We start from the raw sequence: 19,941 nt of genomic DNA on the forward strand, positions 1-19,941 counted from the left end.
TGTCATTATGCTGTTATTTTAATTATTTGAGAATATTTCTTGCCATATGAGCTTCATTGCCGTTATATAAATACTCTCGTCTATGCAAATATATAGGAAATGTAGCCTATAACGTAACCATGCCTGTCACCTATATTTTCTCTTCAAAAGTTAAAATGCTAATTTATATTTATGATATATGTGGAGATAAATAGACCTTTGATCCTTTAATGTGTCCTGTCCATTACACTAGAGATTTTAAACATCCTAGTCTATCAAATAATATCTAAAGTATATTGTTTTGTGAAGAAAAAAAACACAGCAGTCTCTTTAGTTTATAAAACTCGCGGATCGGGGACGAGGCAGGGGGGTGAAGCTTGTTTTTCCTTTTTTTGTGAACCACTTTCACTTTTTTCAGCATTTTTGAACTCCAGCGGAGATGGGTCTGTCTGCAAGAGAGGGGCGTAACTATTGCTCCAGCGAGAGTTTTATAGCGCTACAATGTTCATGAAAGCATAACGAAAAGAGGCGTTTCCCAACGTCATGGAGCAAATTGTAGAGTTAATTTGATTGGGCGGTGAATTATATCATTCAAGTCACATTTTCCAATAACGTCTTGTTATTTTATTATACACAAATCAACCACCTATGATTTGACAATCTCATTTCCTCCAGCCAATCACGGGCCCCCTAATCCCGCGGGCCCTGGGGCTTCAGCCCCACCTAGCCCTTATGTTAATCCGGCCCTGCCAATGGCCTCTATTTGACTCCGAGCCATTTGCTACAATTGGTTTCAGCAAATCTTCTTGACTATGTCCACAAGCCTGCACACATTAAGTTGTTGCAACGTCTTAATATGTAATGCAACTGTCTTATACTGTACTTCTAATGTAAAGTTGTTTTAAGGATGTTTAGATTTGTTTTTAAATCAAGTTAAGATTTGTTAATGATTTTCTGCAGCATAACTCTGGTTCAACCAGACGTCTGACGGTGTTCCTAGCAACAGACGGGCATGACGGGTATCAATCATCAATCAAGGAACATCTTGCGTGAACTTAACTTGCAAGTTTCTCATCAGAAAGACGGCCTGTCAGTTATACAGATGGCCATCTGTCTTATCAACCACATCTTCAAATTACACACAGATAATTGCTGTTCCTAGAAAGTTCTGGACCAGATTTCTGTAAACACACAACTCCGAACCCACGCAAAAGATGACTTGTGTAACATCTCCGACTGTTTCTGCTTCTCCTAAAGATGACACATAGGAAGGTACAACAGTGCTAAAGGGAGAGTTCACCCAGAAATACAAAAAAGTTGTTTCAAATCTATATGAAATTTTTTCTTTCTGCTGAACACAAAGGACGATATTTTGAAGACAGTTTTGGAGCACTATTGACATCCATAGTGTTTTTCCTACTATGGAAGGCAATGGTGCTCCTGCTTCCAGTTTAATTACAAATACCTTCCCTTGTGTTCCGCAGAACAAAGTAATTATACAGGTTTGGAACAACTTGAGGGTGAATAAATCATGACATTTTCGGTGAACTATTCATTTAAAGAGGACATTTCACAATACTTTTTTAAGATGTAAAAAATCTTTGGTGTCCCCTTCATATGTAAATATGTAAAGTTTTAGCTCAAAATATCATATACATGTAGATAATTTATTATAAGATGTTAAAAACACGTCACTTTGTACGTGTGAGGAAAAATAAAATGTCCTTTAAAATGCAAATGAGCTGATCTCTGCAACAAATGGAGGTGTCGTGTTTGGATAGTGCAGATTAAGGGGAGGTATTATCCCCTTCTGACATCACAAGGGGAGTCAAATTTCAAATACTTATTTTTTACATGCTTGCAGAAAATGGTTTTATGGTTACTGGGTTGATCTTTTTCACATTTTCTAGGTTGATAAAAGCACTGGGGACCCAATTATAGCACTTAAAACATAGAAAAGTCAGATTTTCATGATATGTCCCCTTTAACTAAAGAACATTAACATGTCGAGGGAGATCGTAAGTGTAATGCATTTATAAAAATACCCATTTATATATAAGACGTAAGACGCTTAGGCAATTCAATGCAAATGTCAACCTGATCATGAAAAGTACAACGTTTTCAACCATACCGATATCTCAGATGTAAATATTTGATGTTTTCAATTTCCATGCAAACTCTCTATTAAACTTTTAAAAGCATTTTTTTGTATCATGTTCCATAGTTAGGTAAGTACAAATTTCAGGATTGTCATGTCCATAACGGATAAATGTCACATCCATGTCCATGTTTCCCTCATCTAAAATAAAAAACATGAGCATTATGGCTGAACGATAAATCGCATGTTATTGTCATTGCGCATCTCATCAATAAAACCACTTCCTTGATTAGTAATAAATCGCCATCAGCTGCTTTCAGATGGAGCCGAATTTACTACACAGAGCTGTAGTTCACTGACAAGAGGGGAAATATCACAATCATAATTGCGGATGAATCACCTGCGATTATAAATGCGATATTTCCCCTTTTGTCAGTGAACTACTAATAATATTAATATTACGTTTTGACTGCAAATGTCAAATCCATAATACTGAAATTGCCAACTTCAAACTTAAACATGCAAACAAAACAGAATCATTTTAGCACCACATTGCTTGCATATATATATATATGACATATATATATATATATATATATATATATATATATATATATATATATATATATATATATATATATATATATATATATATATATATATATATATATATATATATATATATATATATATATATATATGGGATGCTCCGATCAGGATTTTTGCAGCCGATACCGATCACCGATTTGTAATCTTCGTGATCGGCCGATACCGATTCCGATACCGATTTTTTTAAAGCTGATATGCAAGCTCTTTGATGACTGTAACTGTTACAGTCTTTCTAAATAAAATAATACCACGGATGTTGCCTTTGTTATATTACTTGCAGTAATTAGGTATATTATTGTTTTAATAGAGACTCAAATAAATAAGCACAACAAATATTTATTCTGCAAAGAGAAATTTTATATGGCTTTAAAAAGGCTTATGTCTCCTAAAAGTACTGAAAATAAAACACTTCACAGACTTTACTGTATTAATTAAATATACACGCATTCGTATTAAGTATAAAAATTCTTTAGTCAAGAGCAGAGAGTGATTTTATTGAGAGATGAATTAGGTTACTGCAGCTTTAAGACGTGAGAGAGAGATCGCTCTTTTCACGTGCACTGATGACAGGCTGCTGTGTGTGGGCGGCGGCTGAACGCAGACAAGCAGCTGTGAGGAAAATAAAAGTTTAAACGCTCAAAACTTTAAGACGCATGCAAATAAGAAACTTTTGGCATGAGGATGCAATTGTCCGTGATAGATATGTGTTGTATACGCTGTTTGATGGGGATGTGAAGACGTCTTGCGCTGTTTACCGGAGCGCGTCCTCCGGTACATACGCATATCTCTGTAAAGGCACAGAGAGACATACAAATCTGCACGCTGCACATGAGCAACAGGTTGTAAAAATGCTCGCGCTACGTAAAAAATGTCTTTTATTGCCGCCGCATTCAGGATCCTTTTGATGACAAAAGTAAACAGAAAGATCGGTTTATGAGATCGGCAGATTTAGCGAGCACCGATCGAGTCATTTAATGCCATTATCGGCCGATACCGATCGGCGGCCGATCGATCGGAGCATCCCTAATATATATATATATATATATATATATATATATATATATATATATATATATATATATATATATATATATATATATATATATATATATATATATATATATATATAAATATTTAGACACAAAACATTGTCACTAAAAGTACTTCTGGAATTGACCCCTTCGCTAAGCCCCGCCCTCCTTAGTTACTGTTGCTACGCCTGACAAGCTTAACATTAACATTCTCCTGCTTATAAGTCTATAAGTTTACCCCAGGAGAGCAGCAATTGGATTGAGTACTCAGGGGTAAACCGTCCATTAACAAAATGCTCAAATATTTTTAAAGTATGACAGTCAGCCTCCGTCTTGCTTTTAATCACCTTATTTTATGTTCAAATACATGCATTATGCCTTTTATACTGCTTGATCCATGTCCAGCAGGTTTTAGGTTTCGGGAAGGGAAAAAATTCCACCACCGCGTCCAAAATTTTAGGATCCCGGGTATCAGATTTACACAATCCGTACGCACAATGCTTCGGTATGTTTCCCTCGCTCGAAAGCTTGACAGACCTATCGCGTCTTGTGGTTTAGTTTTTGGGCGTGGCTTAACAAAGGGTCAATTTTGTAGTTTAGTATGTTTTTGTAGCCGTTCAGTAAATGGAGACACTTCCTATGTCCCGGTAAAGCATGTTTATAGCATAATAAACATGTTATTATACCCTATTCATTCCGGGTAAACCACAACCCTCCCACACACACACAAGAAAACAAAGCAGATTGATTTATATATATCACAAAGACACATTTCAAAACTGTTAATTTTCCAAGAAGTAACATTTTTACGTGCTAAGAGCAAAACTGATAGAAAATTCTCCTCAAAAGAAAACAAAATCATGAAAATTCAGCATGGCTGCAATAAAAGTCAAGGTGTATACACCTTTAAATGTTTTTTCCTATTTTCCTCTGCCCAGGTTACATTTTACTGGAGCATAAATGCTACTAAAATATGTAAAAAAAAAAAAGAATAAATAATGCTTACCCTTATTGTCAATCAAGTACTTAAGGTAATGATTTGTTTTAACTAATTAATCAGACTCTGTAATTGTAATGCACTTATTTTCCTAAATTTTGTCTAAATGTTTATTCATTTTTAAATGTAATGGTAAAAGTGTACTTTACATCCACCATCCCAGAAAGCCTATAATGAACTCAACCTTCTTGATGGGTTATTATGTAACAGCTCATGAAATATACAATTGCACGCTGCACAAATCTAAGCTCCTCGAATATAAGTAACATTGAACAATACTTTTATATAAAAGTATTTTATAAAAATGACAAAAAAAGTAAATTCACACTTATCAGACTAACGCCAATAAACTCAGGCAGTGTGAAAAATGAGTATAAAAATATTTTAAAGAAAAATTGAACTTGACATTAATAACTTATTTTAAACTCGAGTAAGGGCAGCCGGTAAATTGGAAAATATCGCCGCACACTTCAGAAGAAATAGCCTACAGTACCCATGTCATGTGTAGGCTACTGTATGCGTCCTTCCCAAAGTGCCCTTCAAGGGCGTAAAAACGCCGTTTGAAAACGTTATACGAAGGACATAAAGAACAGGATATGTGTATTTTCTGTTTCGTGGAGAAAACCCGCTGCAAAACGCGTTATATCTTATATTTAACCAATATTTAACGACGCGTCGTCCACGCAAACTGTTGAAGCGAACACTGACCAATATTCAAATAAATATTACTTACATTTCCATAGTATTCGTTCCTTAGACAAGTGTTTCACTCTACTACAAAATCTTAAGTAATTTACCTCACGACTCGACGAACGCCAGTTGAACAGTTAAAAAAAAATCCAACGGCAATAAACAGGAATGAGCTTTTACTGTATGTGAGTAAATCTGAAGTTCTGTACAAACACAAACACGGACTCCACTTCGTTTCGACAATCCATAGCGACTTGAGATGACAGGTTTGTATAGTTTGAGGTTTGTTGTAAAACTATAATATGAAGTCTGTCACTAAAGATGTAATCTCTCTGTCAGCCTGTGCTCGCTTCTCTGGATCTGCTCTGACTGTAGATGGTGAAGCGCTGGAACGGAATGGACCAATCAGCAAACGCGAAACAAACACAGTAGTGTGCCATTTATCACATTTCCTTCCCTCAGACTTTTCAATTTAATATTGTTTAAGTACTTTACAAAATGAACACATTTGATATGAAAAACAAAGCAAGCAAAAGCAAAGTGCCGTTTTCGAACAGATGTTTTAGATGCTTCCTGACAGATGATTCCTATGCACAATAGTTTCTTGTATGTTGACACAGGTGGCAAGTATCAATTTACAATAGCATAGAGGGAGTGCTGTGACAGTATTTGGGTAAATGTAGTTACTGTTAAAATCTTTACTGCAGAAAATATCTACAAAAAACGTTGTATGTGACAACATCTAACATGCAGTAATACTTGGTTAGATTCAACTTAAGAACGTACTGTATACTATACTATTTACTATAGTAAACTGTAATAAAACGTCTAGACTATAGATCCCTTTAACTTCCTCTCAACCAAATATTTGAGCACATTTTTAGTCAATATATTTTAATGAGAGGAGTACCTTGGCTGATTGAGCAAAATATAAAAGAATAAGTCTTGTATCTTTTTATTTATAAACCAATACTTAAAGTGACAAATACTTAAAGTGACATATAACACAAGCACCAAATCTAACCCTAAACCGAAGCGAAAATGGTTTGAAAATAGGACAAAAAAGTTGAGTAACCAAAACGTGAAAGTGACACAAACAGAAAACGTGACATGCTCACGTTCAAAACCGGCAAAACGTGACATTTTCACGTTGGTTCATACGTGAAATAGTCACGTATTTGCGTGATATAGGGTTGCAACGAGCTATCTCTACTATGTGCTTGAGGTATGTTATGTCAAAAAACCCTCTAGATATCAGTGTGTCAATCAACAGCAATTTTCACAACATTTCTGCTTAGATGGATGTCAGTGACAAAGAAAACACTCCTGCCATGTGAACTGTTTTTGGTGAATTTTGCAAGGAAAGGATATCACATCTATGAATATGATATATATATATATATATATATATATATATATATATGAAGAGTTTGGTTCCAAAACGCAATAAATCCATTTTGACAAATTTCTGTAAAAACATGTTTTCTATACCAAGAAGGTGACAAGATGAAAACCACTATTTTCTGTTACAAACTTTCACATAGCATCTTTAGGTTATAAAAACATAAAAAATTCAAATCCATAACTTCATAACTTGACTTTCAAAGATTTATTATAAAAACAAATTATTTTTTCCACAAAATGCAATAAATCCATGACGTTTTTTTTTAAAAACTCTATCATTCTATTCAATCAATGTATAAATGTGCATTCATTTTTGCCATTTTATATTCATTTAGTTGAACAGTTGTACACAATGATTAAAAAAATAAACATTAATGGCATTAATCAAAAAACTTACTTTGTCATATTAACAACACTGTTATTGCTGCGGTTATACTTGACGTCGTCGCTTAACATTTTTCACAGCGATCAGCTGTGATTTTCGTTGACTTTGAGTAAAATAATGGAAAGTTTTTCATAAGATCCCCTGGGGTCAATGTGTTAGCACGAGTGAACCTAGATGCTGTCGGGAGAACAAGCACCCGTCTCCCGAGTGACTCTTGCGTAAATTATTAGATTTTGATGGCTTACGTTTCTTTCCCTTCACAGAAAGCCACCACAGGTTTATCAATGCTATTAAAGTATTATTTTGTTTTTGTTTGTTTGTTGATCACGAAGTACAAAGTAGATGAGGAAAACTAGGACTCCATACTCATCGACCACCATTGTTTGTTTACATTGCGTGTAATGGTGCGCTGTAATATGTGGAGCGGATTTATTGCATTCTGTAGAAAAGGAGGAGTGGCGTTTATTGCGTTTCGGGAAAAAATGGAGAAAAGATGACAGAATAACACGGCGGATATTGGATTTTGCGTAAAATTAAGAATTTACTTTTAAACACTGACCTGATATAATACTGATTTTGGCAGTAACTCATTTTTTTCAAAAATGGCGTTTATTGCGTTTTGGAACCAAACTCTTCATATACACTCACCTGAAGGATTATTAGGAACACCTGTTCAATTTCTCATTAATGGCAGTTGCTTCAATGCATTTAGGGGTGTGGTTTTGGTCAAGACAATGTCCTGAACTCCAAACTGAATGTCAGAATGGGAAAGAAAGGTGATTTAAGCAATTTTGAGCGTGGCATGGTTGTTGGTGCTAGACGGGCCGGTCTGAATATTTCACATTCTGCTCAGTTACTGGGATTTTCACGCACAACCATTTCAAGGGTTTACAAAGAATGGTGTGAAAAAGGAAAAAAAGGAAAAACATCCAGTATCGGCAATCATGTGGGCAAAAATGCCTTTGTTGATGCTAGAGGTCAGAGGAGAATGGGCCGACTGATTCAAGCTGATAGAAGAGCAACTTTGACTGAAATAACCACTCGTTACAACCAAGGTATGCAGCAAAGCATTTGTGAAGCCACAACACGCACAAACTTGAGGTGGATGGGCTACAACAGCAGAAGACCCCACCGGGTACCACTCATCTCCTCTACAAATAGAAAAAAGAGGCTACAATTTGCATGAGGTTACCAAAATTGGACAGTTGAAGACTGGAAAAATGTTGCCTGGTCTGATGAGTCTCGATTTCTGTTGAAACATTCAGATGGTAGAGTCAGAATTTGGCATTAACAGAATGAGAATGTGGATCCATCATGCCTTGTTACCACTGTGCAGGCTGATGGTGCTGGTGTAGTAGTGTGGGGGATGTTTTCTTGGCACAGTTTAGGCCCCTTAGTGCCAATTGGACATTGTTTAAATGCCACGGCCTACCTGAGCATTGTTTCTGACCATGTCCATCCCTTTATGACCACAATGTACCCATCCTCTGATGGCTACTTCCAGCAGGATAATGCACCATGTCACAAAGCTTGAATCATTTCAAATTGGTTTCTTGAACATGACAATTAGTTCACTGTACTAAAATGGCCCCACAGTCACCAGATCTCAACCCAATAGACCATTTTTGGAATGTGGTGGAACGGGAGCACCGTGTTGAATCAATGCCACGTAGAACTACTGTAAGGCAGTTCTGAAAGCAAAAGGGGGTCAAACACAGTATTCATATGGTGTTGGTGTTCCTAATAATCCTTTAGGAATGAAATATATGTAATTTGAACATTTTCATTGAAAAGGTTCAAATTACATATATTTCAGCTGCAAAAATATACTTATCATTTTATATTTTATACTACATTTTATACTTATATATACATTTTATACAAACTTTTATATTTTGGCCAGGAAAAATATATATATTTTTAAATTTATTTGTTTCCCCTGAAATACATTTTGAAATACATGTTAAAGGGGTCATGGCATAAAAATCAGACTTTTGCCATGTTTAAGTGCTACGACTGGGTCCCCGCTGCTTCTATCAACCTAGAAAATGTGGAAAAGATCAACCTAGTAACTTCGTTTTGGTAAACCATTCTCTACAAGCACATGAAAAAATAGGTTGTTGAAATTTGGCTCTCCTTATGATGTCATAAGGAGATCTTATTATAATAATACCGCCCTTTAATCTGTACTATCCAACCACAGCACTGCCATTTAGTGCAGAGAAAAGCACAATTGAGTTTTAATTGCAACAAACTACCATTATTGTGATCAGTGTTTGAATTTCATCAGATCATTTGCATTTTAAAGGACACGCCCAAAACGGCACATTTTTGCACACACCTACAAGTGGCAATTTTAACATGCTATAATAAATTATTTTTATAGTATTTTGAGCTAAAACTTCACATATGTGCTCTGGGGACACCAAAGATTTATTTGACAGCTTAAAAAAGTCATGTGCCACGGCCCCTTTAATATATAAAGGTTAAAACTAATTCCAAATATATTTAATTAAGCTTTACTTTCTACAAAATGTATTTATTTTGAACATATTTTTGGGCAAAGAAATATTTTTTTTTGCCGTATGGGAATAGATTCAAGCCAATGGCTCTGTAGAGAGCTGCTGGCTGCTCAATCTAGAAGTGTCATTACAACGCATCCAAGGTTAATTCTTATCACACGATGCATCAATCAAAAAGAAAGTAGCTGTTTTTTATTCAGAATAAACAGTGTATTCAAGCCATACATCGATTGGCATGTTCCTTATGCTTGAACCCATGACCTTTGCACTGGTCAAAGGTACATATTGGTATCTGAAAAGTACACATTTGTACCAAATCTATACTGTACCTAATTGTATAGGACCTTTTAAAGGGTACTGCCCTAATGACAGCTTTGATCATTTTTTAGCAGTGTCCCGGCTAAGCTACAAAACAAGCTACAGGTTTTGTCAGGTAATGACAAAGTGATAAAGCATTATGTTAGCAGTGCAAAAGGTGATAGGTTCAAACCCAGGAAACGCATACAAAACGTATTGTAATGCATTCTAAGTTGCTTTGGATGAAAGCGTTACATCAAATGGTACAGTTAAAAATACAATTTAATAAGACCGAATTATTCACATTACATCAAAGATACATTACAGTAAATTTATCATGTCCATTTAGTACCGTGCACCTTTAAATTGTAAAATAATAGAGGTCGAGAACCATATGGACCTTTTCCAGATCTGACAATAGATAAACCTTCTCACAAAAGATACGATACGTGAAGGAATTAAATTATTATATTTCACTTGAAATCTTCACACTTGGATTTAACTCTTTTTGATTTCCCATAAGACTTAATTGGAAATAATCAGTGCAATTTCATTCATTTTCCTCCATGAATATTTATCCTATGATTGTACTGCCACCCAGTGGTATTGTGTGAAAGCTGACAACATATGTGTTTGAATACAGGCACTTGTTTTAGTAGTACATCCCACACAATATTTCTTTAAGGCTTCAAATGTGTTACAAAGATTGCATAAATTGTATGACTCATGTGGCGTCACCCAAAAACCGATACAAAAATACTGCAGCCAAGTAGGAAGAAATGATCCTTTGCAGAACCTGTAAATAACATTAAAAAAAAAGACATCAATGATCTATAATAATTTAAAATCAGCAAGAATCAAGTATTATGGGAATTGACAAAGTTGTAGGAAATATTGCATACCTGACTGATTTACCCTGCCTTTTGGTAGTTCAGCAGAGATCTCTAAACAGATATTAATAAGAAATTGTTGAGTCAAAGAAAGTTTTACATGATATAATATACAAGATGTACCCGACACATTGGAAGTATGCATGCAAAATAGAGAATTTAATTGTAGAACTGAAAGCAAATGATGACGGGGGTTTCTCAAACCCTTTAACTTTTTGCCTTTAGAGCTCAAAGTAATATGGGTGCAGTAATTCAACATAAACCATCACTTTAAGAATAAACATTTATTTTTTGTCATTCAGTATTAGTATATATAGCCTACTGTACTCACCTTCCTTCTGTTTCAATTCAATGGTGAAGTCAGAGAACTGGTGAAGTTTGCTCACAGAGCACACATGCTTGCCAAAATCCTCCTGCTTCACTTGAGCTATAATGAGAGTAATATTCCCCGGGCTGTAGTGCGCCATGTATCCAGTTGTGCAGTTGCTGTATGTTTTGTGTTTGATTAGATGACACAGCAGGTGGTTTCTGGGGCTTCTCCATTGTACAGACAGCTGCTGGATACTTCCTTGCATCTCAAATTCATACTGACATGGCATTTGAATCGTAATTCCAGAAGAAGACCACAGCGTTATGGCTGTGACTGTGAGGCATTGTGAAGGAAAAGAAAGGACACTCATTAGTGACATAATTTTTTAACCCTTATGGAGACGTTTTTATCCACTGTGTGTTTTTTTTGTCTTAATTTTGCCACAACTTTGTTTCAGCAAATAAAATAATTTTGTTGACAAATCTTACATTAACACATATTTTGAGAAAATGCTTTGAATGTTTTCCAAAACTTTTGTGTTGTTCGTTGATGAAAACATTCACTAAATTAAATGGCCGTACATTTTTTTATGCATAAATCTGTTAATCAACCTCATGACTGATCAAAACTACCAAATGTTTACCAACATTCCAGGATTTTAACTATTTAACTGCCAAGTTCATATATGATGTCCCTGATAAAAAAACACACAAACAAAATATCTGATTTTTAATATGAAAAGTGATTGTGGACTGGATATTTTTTAACCTTTATCACAGTCTTAGGCATGTCAAAAATTAGTAAAAACATTGACTTTGATGCATTGTTAGTTTTGTGCAGCATCAATTTCTCCATCATTTACTGTTCGTGGCTGTTTTTGCTCCATTGACTTCCATCCATTATAACGTCATTTTTTGATTGCAAAGCCATGGCATCATAAAATCATGCATTCTTGATTGTTGGTGGTTTTTCCTTTTACAAAGAGGTCAAATTTGTCATTTGTGCCACCATGTGGCACCATTAACACTTTAGAAGGCCTGTGCAAAAACAAAGCTTAATTTCTGGCTTGTACATTGAGTTATATGAAGTATAACAGCATATTATTGTGTTTGTTTTTACATCCGTTTGATTTAGTGGATGTTTTCATCCTCAAACACCACAAAGGGTAGTGAATTTAAACAATGCGCAAGGGTTAAAAAAACATGTTTGTTGAAGACACTGGATTTGTCTGTATATATATATATATATATATATATATATATATATATATATATATATATATATATATATATATATATATATATATATATATATATATATATATATATATATAATTATCATCACTTATTACACGGCTCTCTGGAATGCTTGATTCTGATTGGTCAGTTGAGACATTTGCAGGTTTGTTCTTTTCAAATAATAACCGCTCCAAAGTAACAACGCATAGCCGGACTACTTGTATGTTTAAAATTCTTCCGCGCCAACAAAGATTACTGTTTGGCGCCATCTTGTGACAAACACTGGACAACCACAATTAAGAATGGAACATTTTGACATTAATTTTAACATGTACGGAAAAAACAAAACATTTAAACAGTGGATCGAAGAACGAACAACGACAAGACACAGAGAGCTTACTGAGACTGAACTTGACAAAATAGAGCATGACAGCTACGAAGCCAACACAAAAAAAAAAAACAGAATGGGCATTAAAACTTCTCAAAGACTGGCTAAAAGAGAAAAAAATGGAGACAGACAAGTATGAAGCAGAGGATCTTAATAAGGTATTACGATCATTTTATGCATCTGTGCAAAGTTTCCCGGACGGATAAAAATTTTAATAACAAATATGCCAATAAAATGTTTCAAATTCATATTCATGTCCAGTTTTTTTTCTTATGTGGCAAGTAGCCGTGTAATTTGCCGTGTAAAGCCCCTTCAGTGTGATACAAGACCCTCCGCTTCGCGTCGGGTCCTGATCACACTGTCGGGGCTTATTTCCCAATAACTACCGGCTGCCTCTACATTATCCCTTACGCAAAAGTTAGAAGGTTTTTAGATATTTAGAGCACAGACACTTTAATTTAAAGCAATATACAGTGCATTCAAGGTAATTATGTTATTAAATTCACACACAGTCTGTGAATCTTGCCTTTGCTCTACTGTAGGAACTACAGGAGTGCTGCAACTGTAACCAAAACGTTGAAATAGGATAAAATCTAGTAATTGTAGTATTTTCTACGGCTGGTCAGTATTCACATTTAAGGACACGAGCAAGCAATAGCAATTCAGGCAGTCGTGATCATATTGATAGTGAAGAAGTAAAGGAGGGATAAAAATACATACAAACTGAAAGAAATGGAAAAAAGCAGAAAAAGAGCATGGCTTTTGGCATTTGGCTTTAATAGATTGTCATGCTTAATCTGTATCACATTTGCTTTAGAAAAATAATTTTTTCATTAAATTTTCTTTTAAATAAGTCACAGACTTACCTTTTAGAATAAAGTAGAGTAACATAAATCTCAGTGCTTGAAGAGTCATTTTCAGCAGTTTCTTCAAAGACTCTGAATAAATGTTATTATACTGTATTTACAGACGTCTTAAATCAATTCTTCCTTTAATTCATGAAAATCAATTATGTTATGACCTTTGAAACTGTTATTAGAAGTGATTTCTTTCTAGGTTTACCACACCACACACTTTTGATTTCATAGCCTACCCCCTTACATGGATCTTGCTGCGTAGTATAATTTGATCCAGGGTTCTTCCAAATCAATAATGATGTGCCTGCAGAAAATATTGAATATCCAACAAATTTAAGGGAATTTGCCTTTAAAAATCCCATCAATAATAAAGATTTTTTTATTGTGATAACTTTTTATTGTAATAAATAAATTTTGTTAAGTGAAAAATAAGTGACCCTCTCTCTCTCTCTCTCTCTCTCTCTCTCTCTCTCCATGTTGACATAATGACATTAGTAGATGTATAGCGAAACATGATTTGACTGACTTTTTTACTAGTATGGATCATCTAAAATGTTCTTACAAATCGAATTTTTATATTTCCCCTTAGAAGTACACACAGATGCACACATGCACGTATATGTATTTATATTTTCTATGTGTACTTTGCTGTTGACACTTAGAATTTTCACTTTCATTCTGGTTACAGCTTTTATTCTGCTTAACACACTTGTTTCATTTTCCACATATAGAAAAGAGATTGTCAGACTATATTATACAAACAGCCGAGTCTGAAATACTAAAATGGGGCGATCACATGAATGCATACAATTCTCCCAGCTTGAAAATAAATATAGTTGTGATACGTTTACCACTTAAAAAAACATCTCTGTAACACAACCACCTATAGCTATGCAGCTATAGTGATCAACGTACAGAGCTCTGAACAATATTATATATTGTTAGTGGCAATTGCTGTAATTTGCTGTAGCGACCAATCAAAATTCGACCTGGGGTCACAGACTGTCCTTCACTAAAATATTGCTATTTTAGCCTATTATTAACTCTAGGAAGACAATACACTGGGCAAATGTGAAAAGGGCACCTTTTATCATTAAAATCACATTCAAAATAAATGGTGATCTGAGGGGCGGGATAGTGTGTATATTGGTGGTATTATACTCTATCACATTCTGGTACTATACAATGTGTTTTCATGGTTTATGGTTAAAAAACACATTATTACCATACATTTTTGTAGCTCCAGATATCCTGTCTTCCTCAAACGCTCTGATTTCGTACAAAACTTATAGATCTGAAAAGCTCTGTGTCCCTGATTGGCCAGCTAATCTGTACATTGTGATTGACCTGAATACCTTTGACATCAGGCAGAAATGTGACGCTCCTTACCATGTTTGAAAGATTCGCTCACAATGCAATCCTGACAGGGGAAAACTTACAAGCTGTGAGTCAGAAGCGGGGGGGATTATGATAATGTCGGTTTTGTCTACATCACAGGAAGGAAACTGTTGCCTACAATCCGTGTGTTTGTTGTAGTCCAAGAAAAGAGATTTACATTGGAGACAAAAACTGGCGTCTTAACTTTGGGGTTTGTAATTTTTGCATATCGTTAACATGTACTAATACACACTTACACACCAAATTAAATGTAAAATTGTTAATTGGATAATTGGTGCCCTTTAATGCTTAAAAAGCACATATTAATTCCTGATTCTGCAAAACCTTATTCTACATCCTTATTCCTACCCAATTCCTACCAATACTTAAACTTAACATCTACTTTACTAAGTATTAATAAGCAGTAATTAGAACTATGTCTGTGACCAGAATAATTCATGTACTTTTATATGTTTATTCAAGTCTGTTAGACTGAACTGTTAGACTTTCTACAGTTACTTACCACAAAATGTCCAGTAAAATACCATCATTTACTTTTCCGGTTCATTGCTGTGGTATGCATTGCATTGTGGGTATTAACGTTTCATTTGCAGTGATTTGCTGTGTGTTTTGGGTTTGCGGTGGACTGCTGTAAAACAACAGCAGTAGTGCTACTGTAGTTGATTAAAACAGAGTTATAAAAGCATGTAAAATGGAAAAATAGAATGTATCTATGAAATGAAATACATTTTATTTGTTGTGCTTTTAGCAGTGAAGCAAATTTCAAAATGTGAATTGTTTTTCAGCAGTGTAAATAATTTATTGAGAATTGTAGATAGAAACAAGAAAGGGATTATGGATAAATGCTTGACCGTCAGATTTGAATATGACCTCAAGACTTCAAAACATTAGTGACGTCAATATTTCGCTCCTTGGAGTGTCGGGAGAGTGACAGAAGAGGCTACTTGGAGAGTGTAGCGAGTAACTTTTATTAAGTGACTCTGTGGCAGTGTGGTAGTGTTACTGTAAAAAAAATCCGTAAAAATTGCAGCTGGGTTGCCGGTAACTTACCGTAGATTTAAATGTATGTTATTTACTGGCAACATTTTGTTCAAAGTTAAATGAACATTTAACATTTACAAGTCTTTGTCTTTACAGAGTAAAACTAAAAAAACAGCATCAAGCTAAATATTATGGGAAACAAAATCTAAAGCAAAAAAAAAAAAAAACAGAAAAAGGTTGATGATGATTTCTGGTTCCCAGAATGCTTTGCATGAGGGTGTTATTGTATAGTTTTATTCTGTAAAGATAAAGAATTGTTAATATTTACAATTTATTAAACTTTGAACAAACTCTTGCCAGTAAATGACATAAATTTAAATTTACGGTAAATTACCGGCAACCCAGCTGCAATAACATTGTAATTTCTACGGATTTTTTTTACAGTGTACGACACGGTCGACCTGGGTTTGATTCAAGGCATTATATTTTTTAAAACTAGGTTACAGTAAGGGTACTATACTGTAAAATGGAACTGTGGTAAAGGCATCATACTGTAAAATACATGTACAGTTATGGTACTGTAATGGGGCAGTTACAGTAACTTTACCGCATATATACAATAAAAAGTCTAACCGTGTATCTTTGTATCATTTACTAAAGTAATTAGTAATAAGTAATTAAATACTATACTTTTTGGAGAGAGTAATTTGTACAGTAATCTAATTACATATTTGAAGATGTAATTAGTAACTAGTAATTCATTCCTTACCCAATACTGGTAAATTTTTTTTAAACTTTTTCAAGTTTTTAAGAACATTGTAAGCTGAAAGTAACTTTGTATAGCACTTCTCATACTATTGCTTCCCAAAGACAAATATTGTTATCGCTTTGGATGAAAGCATAAATGCCTTAATATGAATGTAATGCTAGGCTTTCCAATAAGGTGCTATAGAGGTAACCAGACTCTAATGATCCGCACTGACCAGTTAGACCTAATCGGTCTTTATCTGTCATGTGAAAGGAACCTATTTAAGCGTTAGTGGCAGAGGACTTTCAAGTGAGATTAAATCGCTATAGCAGCATGTGGGTCCATAGACCTCAGCTAATTTCTTCACAGTTGTTATAAGATTTCATTGCCATGCTCCATTACTCCTAAACCCCCAGAGAGAAAAAGACTGAGAGCCACACAAACCCTCACACATGCACACAGTCATTCGCTGCGCTAGGGTGAGCAGCAGATTGTGGATATCTGTCAATTCAGCAACATTAGCAATCTTTTCATGACTGTCTAATTATTGCCTGGAGAGGTCTGCAAAACGCAGCAGCATGGTGGATGTAGTCAGCAGATCTAAAGGCCTTGTGATGTTATACATCCTTTTCTCCACTGGAGGGCAAAATACACTTACACATTTTGCTTTCGTCACTATCAGAGGAGTAGTTCAACCAGAAATGAAAATGGTTTAGTTGACTTCCTTTTTTCAAATAAACACACACAAAAAGATATAAATTTAAATGCCACCATATTATCTTCTTGCATGGTACTTAAAGGCGGGGTGCATGATCTCGGAAAGATGTTGACATTTGAAATCATCTAAACAATACACAACCCAGGCAACGATGTTGGTTAGTAGACACGCCCCTTACTGCTGATTGGCTACAAGTGTGCTTTGGTAGTCAGCCCAACTCTCTTTACCAAAGTGTTTTTCGAAAATCACACACCCCGCCTTTAAAATGGTGAAGCTCCAAAAGCACATCCATCATTAAAAAATCTCCAATGGCGTAATATACGTCTTCTGAAGCTGAACGATATGTTTGTTCAAAAAATAAAACCAATTATTTTTTAGTTTATATTTTGATATAAACCAGCAGATCCTAGAGATGCATTCAAACATTGCGGATCAACTTTTCCTTGCGTGTCTCTTGACTTGTTGTCATATTTCAGCTCACCAAAATGCATACAAATAACATGCAGTGTAATTATCATGCAATAGATACGGCAAAATCCAATATTGCATGCATATGATACGCCAGTCCTTCTCGTTCACTTAAATGGCCCATCTTTTCATTGGTTTCTCATTTGTTTTCTGTTTTTTTACCATTGTTGCTTGGGTTAGAGCAACTTTTTTGTGCATAAAATGACATCCTAACCCAAACCCCGATTTTAACCCCAACTCCAAGCGACCATGATTTAAAAATAGACAAAACATGGAGAAAGCTATATATTGAATTACATCCTAAAGCAAAACCCAAAACTAACCCTAAACCCAAGCGAAAATGGTTTAAAAAAAACAGAAAACAAATCAGAAACCAATTAAACGACAAGCAAAGATGCGCCATATAAGTGAACGTGAAGGACTGGCGTACCATATGCATGCAAAATTATAATTTTGCGTAACTATTGCACAATAATCACACAGCATGTTATTTGTACGCATTTGGTGATAATGGGTTGCATATTCATTTATTTGTCACAAGAACCAATGAGATATCGACATGCCGCCATGTTTGAAGGTATTGCTCTTATCTGCTTGTATAAGAAGAAATCATGGTAGCATTTAATATAAAATTTTTGTGTTTGTCGATGCCAATGGTGTAGTGGGCAGCGCTCCGACATGTGGTGCTTTCACACTTTCGGCAACCCAAGTTCGATTCCCGGCTCATGGTTGTTTGCCGATCCCATACACCTCTCTCCTCCCTGTACTTTGTTGTCCTCTCCTCACTTACTGTTAAATTAAGGCAAAATGCCCCCCCCCCCCCAAAAAAGATTTTGTTAAACTTGTGTTTAAAGAAAATGAATCAGATATATCTGGAATGGCAGCAAATTATCTCATTCGCCACCAGCCTTTTTTTGAAAAGTTGCCCGCCAGCATTTTTTGTGATTTTCACAAAAGTTTCCAAAAAAAAAAAATTTATTGAAGAAAAAATTTTCTTCTATAAATATAAAAACATACAAAAAAGTAAATGAAAGAACAGACCCTCTGCTTTCAAACAAACAATAAACAAGCAAACAAAACGGGAAAAACTGTTAAAAACTGGGAAAAACACCCTATCTATTTTTTTAACTGCTTATAAACTCTTAAATATGGGTATTTTTCTTCAAAATACATTTTTGCGTTTTTGTAAAGAAATGTAGGCATTTTTGTAAAGAAATTTTGTTAGAGATCAGATTCAGAACGATTATCAAAACATTAATGCAGTTTAAAATTAATAAATAATTTTTTGCTTCAGTTTTTTTATAAATTAGGGAAGCGCCATCTGGTGGATAATCTTGGTATTACAGATAACCCTAAAACCTCATCAGTAACATGTTTTTTATGCAAATGTTTTCTTTTAAATGACGAGATATCTCGTCAATAGCGAGGAAAGAGTTTTCACTATTCCTTTAATTCATACAATTAACACCAACATTTTCCTCATTCCACAGTTGGCCGGGTTGGTGTTTGGAATGCTGGGAAATCAATGAACACACACCACAAAAGCCACTTAACACACCGATCTAAGAAAAACAAACAATCAGGTCTGTTTTCCTTGAAATTGGATCCATGATCTGGGTGTAGTTAACACCACACTTTAACAATGAGGTACAGGAACATCCCTTTGGAGCAGTGTGAATATTCATAGGTTATCTCACTATGTTATATCAATGTAATTCCAAAAACATCTACGCTTATTGCATTCTTAATATCTGCAAAAGCATCCACAAGGATGTTAATTTATTACATTTATTAGATAAATTATTAGATAAGTTGATATCTTGCACAAACTTAACACTAAATAGAAGCAATATTGGTGCTCCGCTATTATTTTAAGTTAGAATTTGAACAAAGATCTGCTTTTATGATGACACCACGAAATCTATTAGCATCA

General features: G+C 34.9%; 1 protein-coding gene across 1 annotated transcript in view; it reads right to left on the reverse strand.

Annotated features, from left to right (window-relative positions):
• The window catches only part of nrgna (neurogranin (protein kinase C substrate, RC3) a), a 31,531-nt gene extending 25,613 nt beyond the window's left edge, over nucleotides 1-5,918 (reverse strand). Inside the window, exon 1 of the mRNA XM_073860674.1 lies at nucleotides 5,634-5,918. Coding sequence (XP_073716775.1) covers nucleotides 5,634-5,652 — 19 coding nt within the window. The 5' untranslated portion in view covers nucleotides 5,653-5,918. The remainder of the gene's footprint in view (nucleotides 1-5,633) is intronic.
• Nucleotides 5,919-19,941: the final 14,023 nt, after the last annotated feature.

Source organism: Misgurnus anguillicaudatus, chromosome 22 (assembly GCF_027580225.2).
Source record: "Misgurnus anguillicaudatus chromosome 22, ASM2758022v2, whole genome shotgun sequence".
NCBI lineage: Eukaryota > Metazoa > Chordata > Actinopteri > Cypriniformes > Cobitidae > Misgurnus > Misgurnus anguillicaudatus.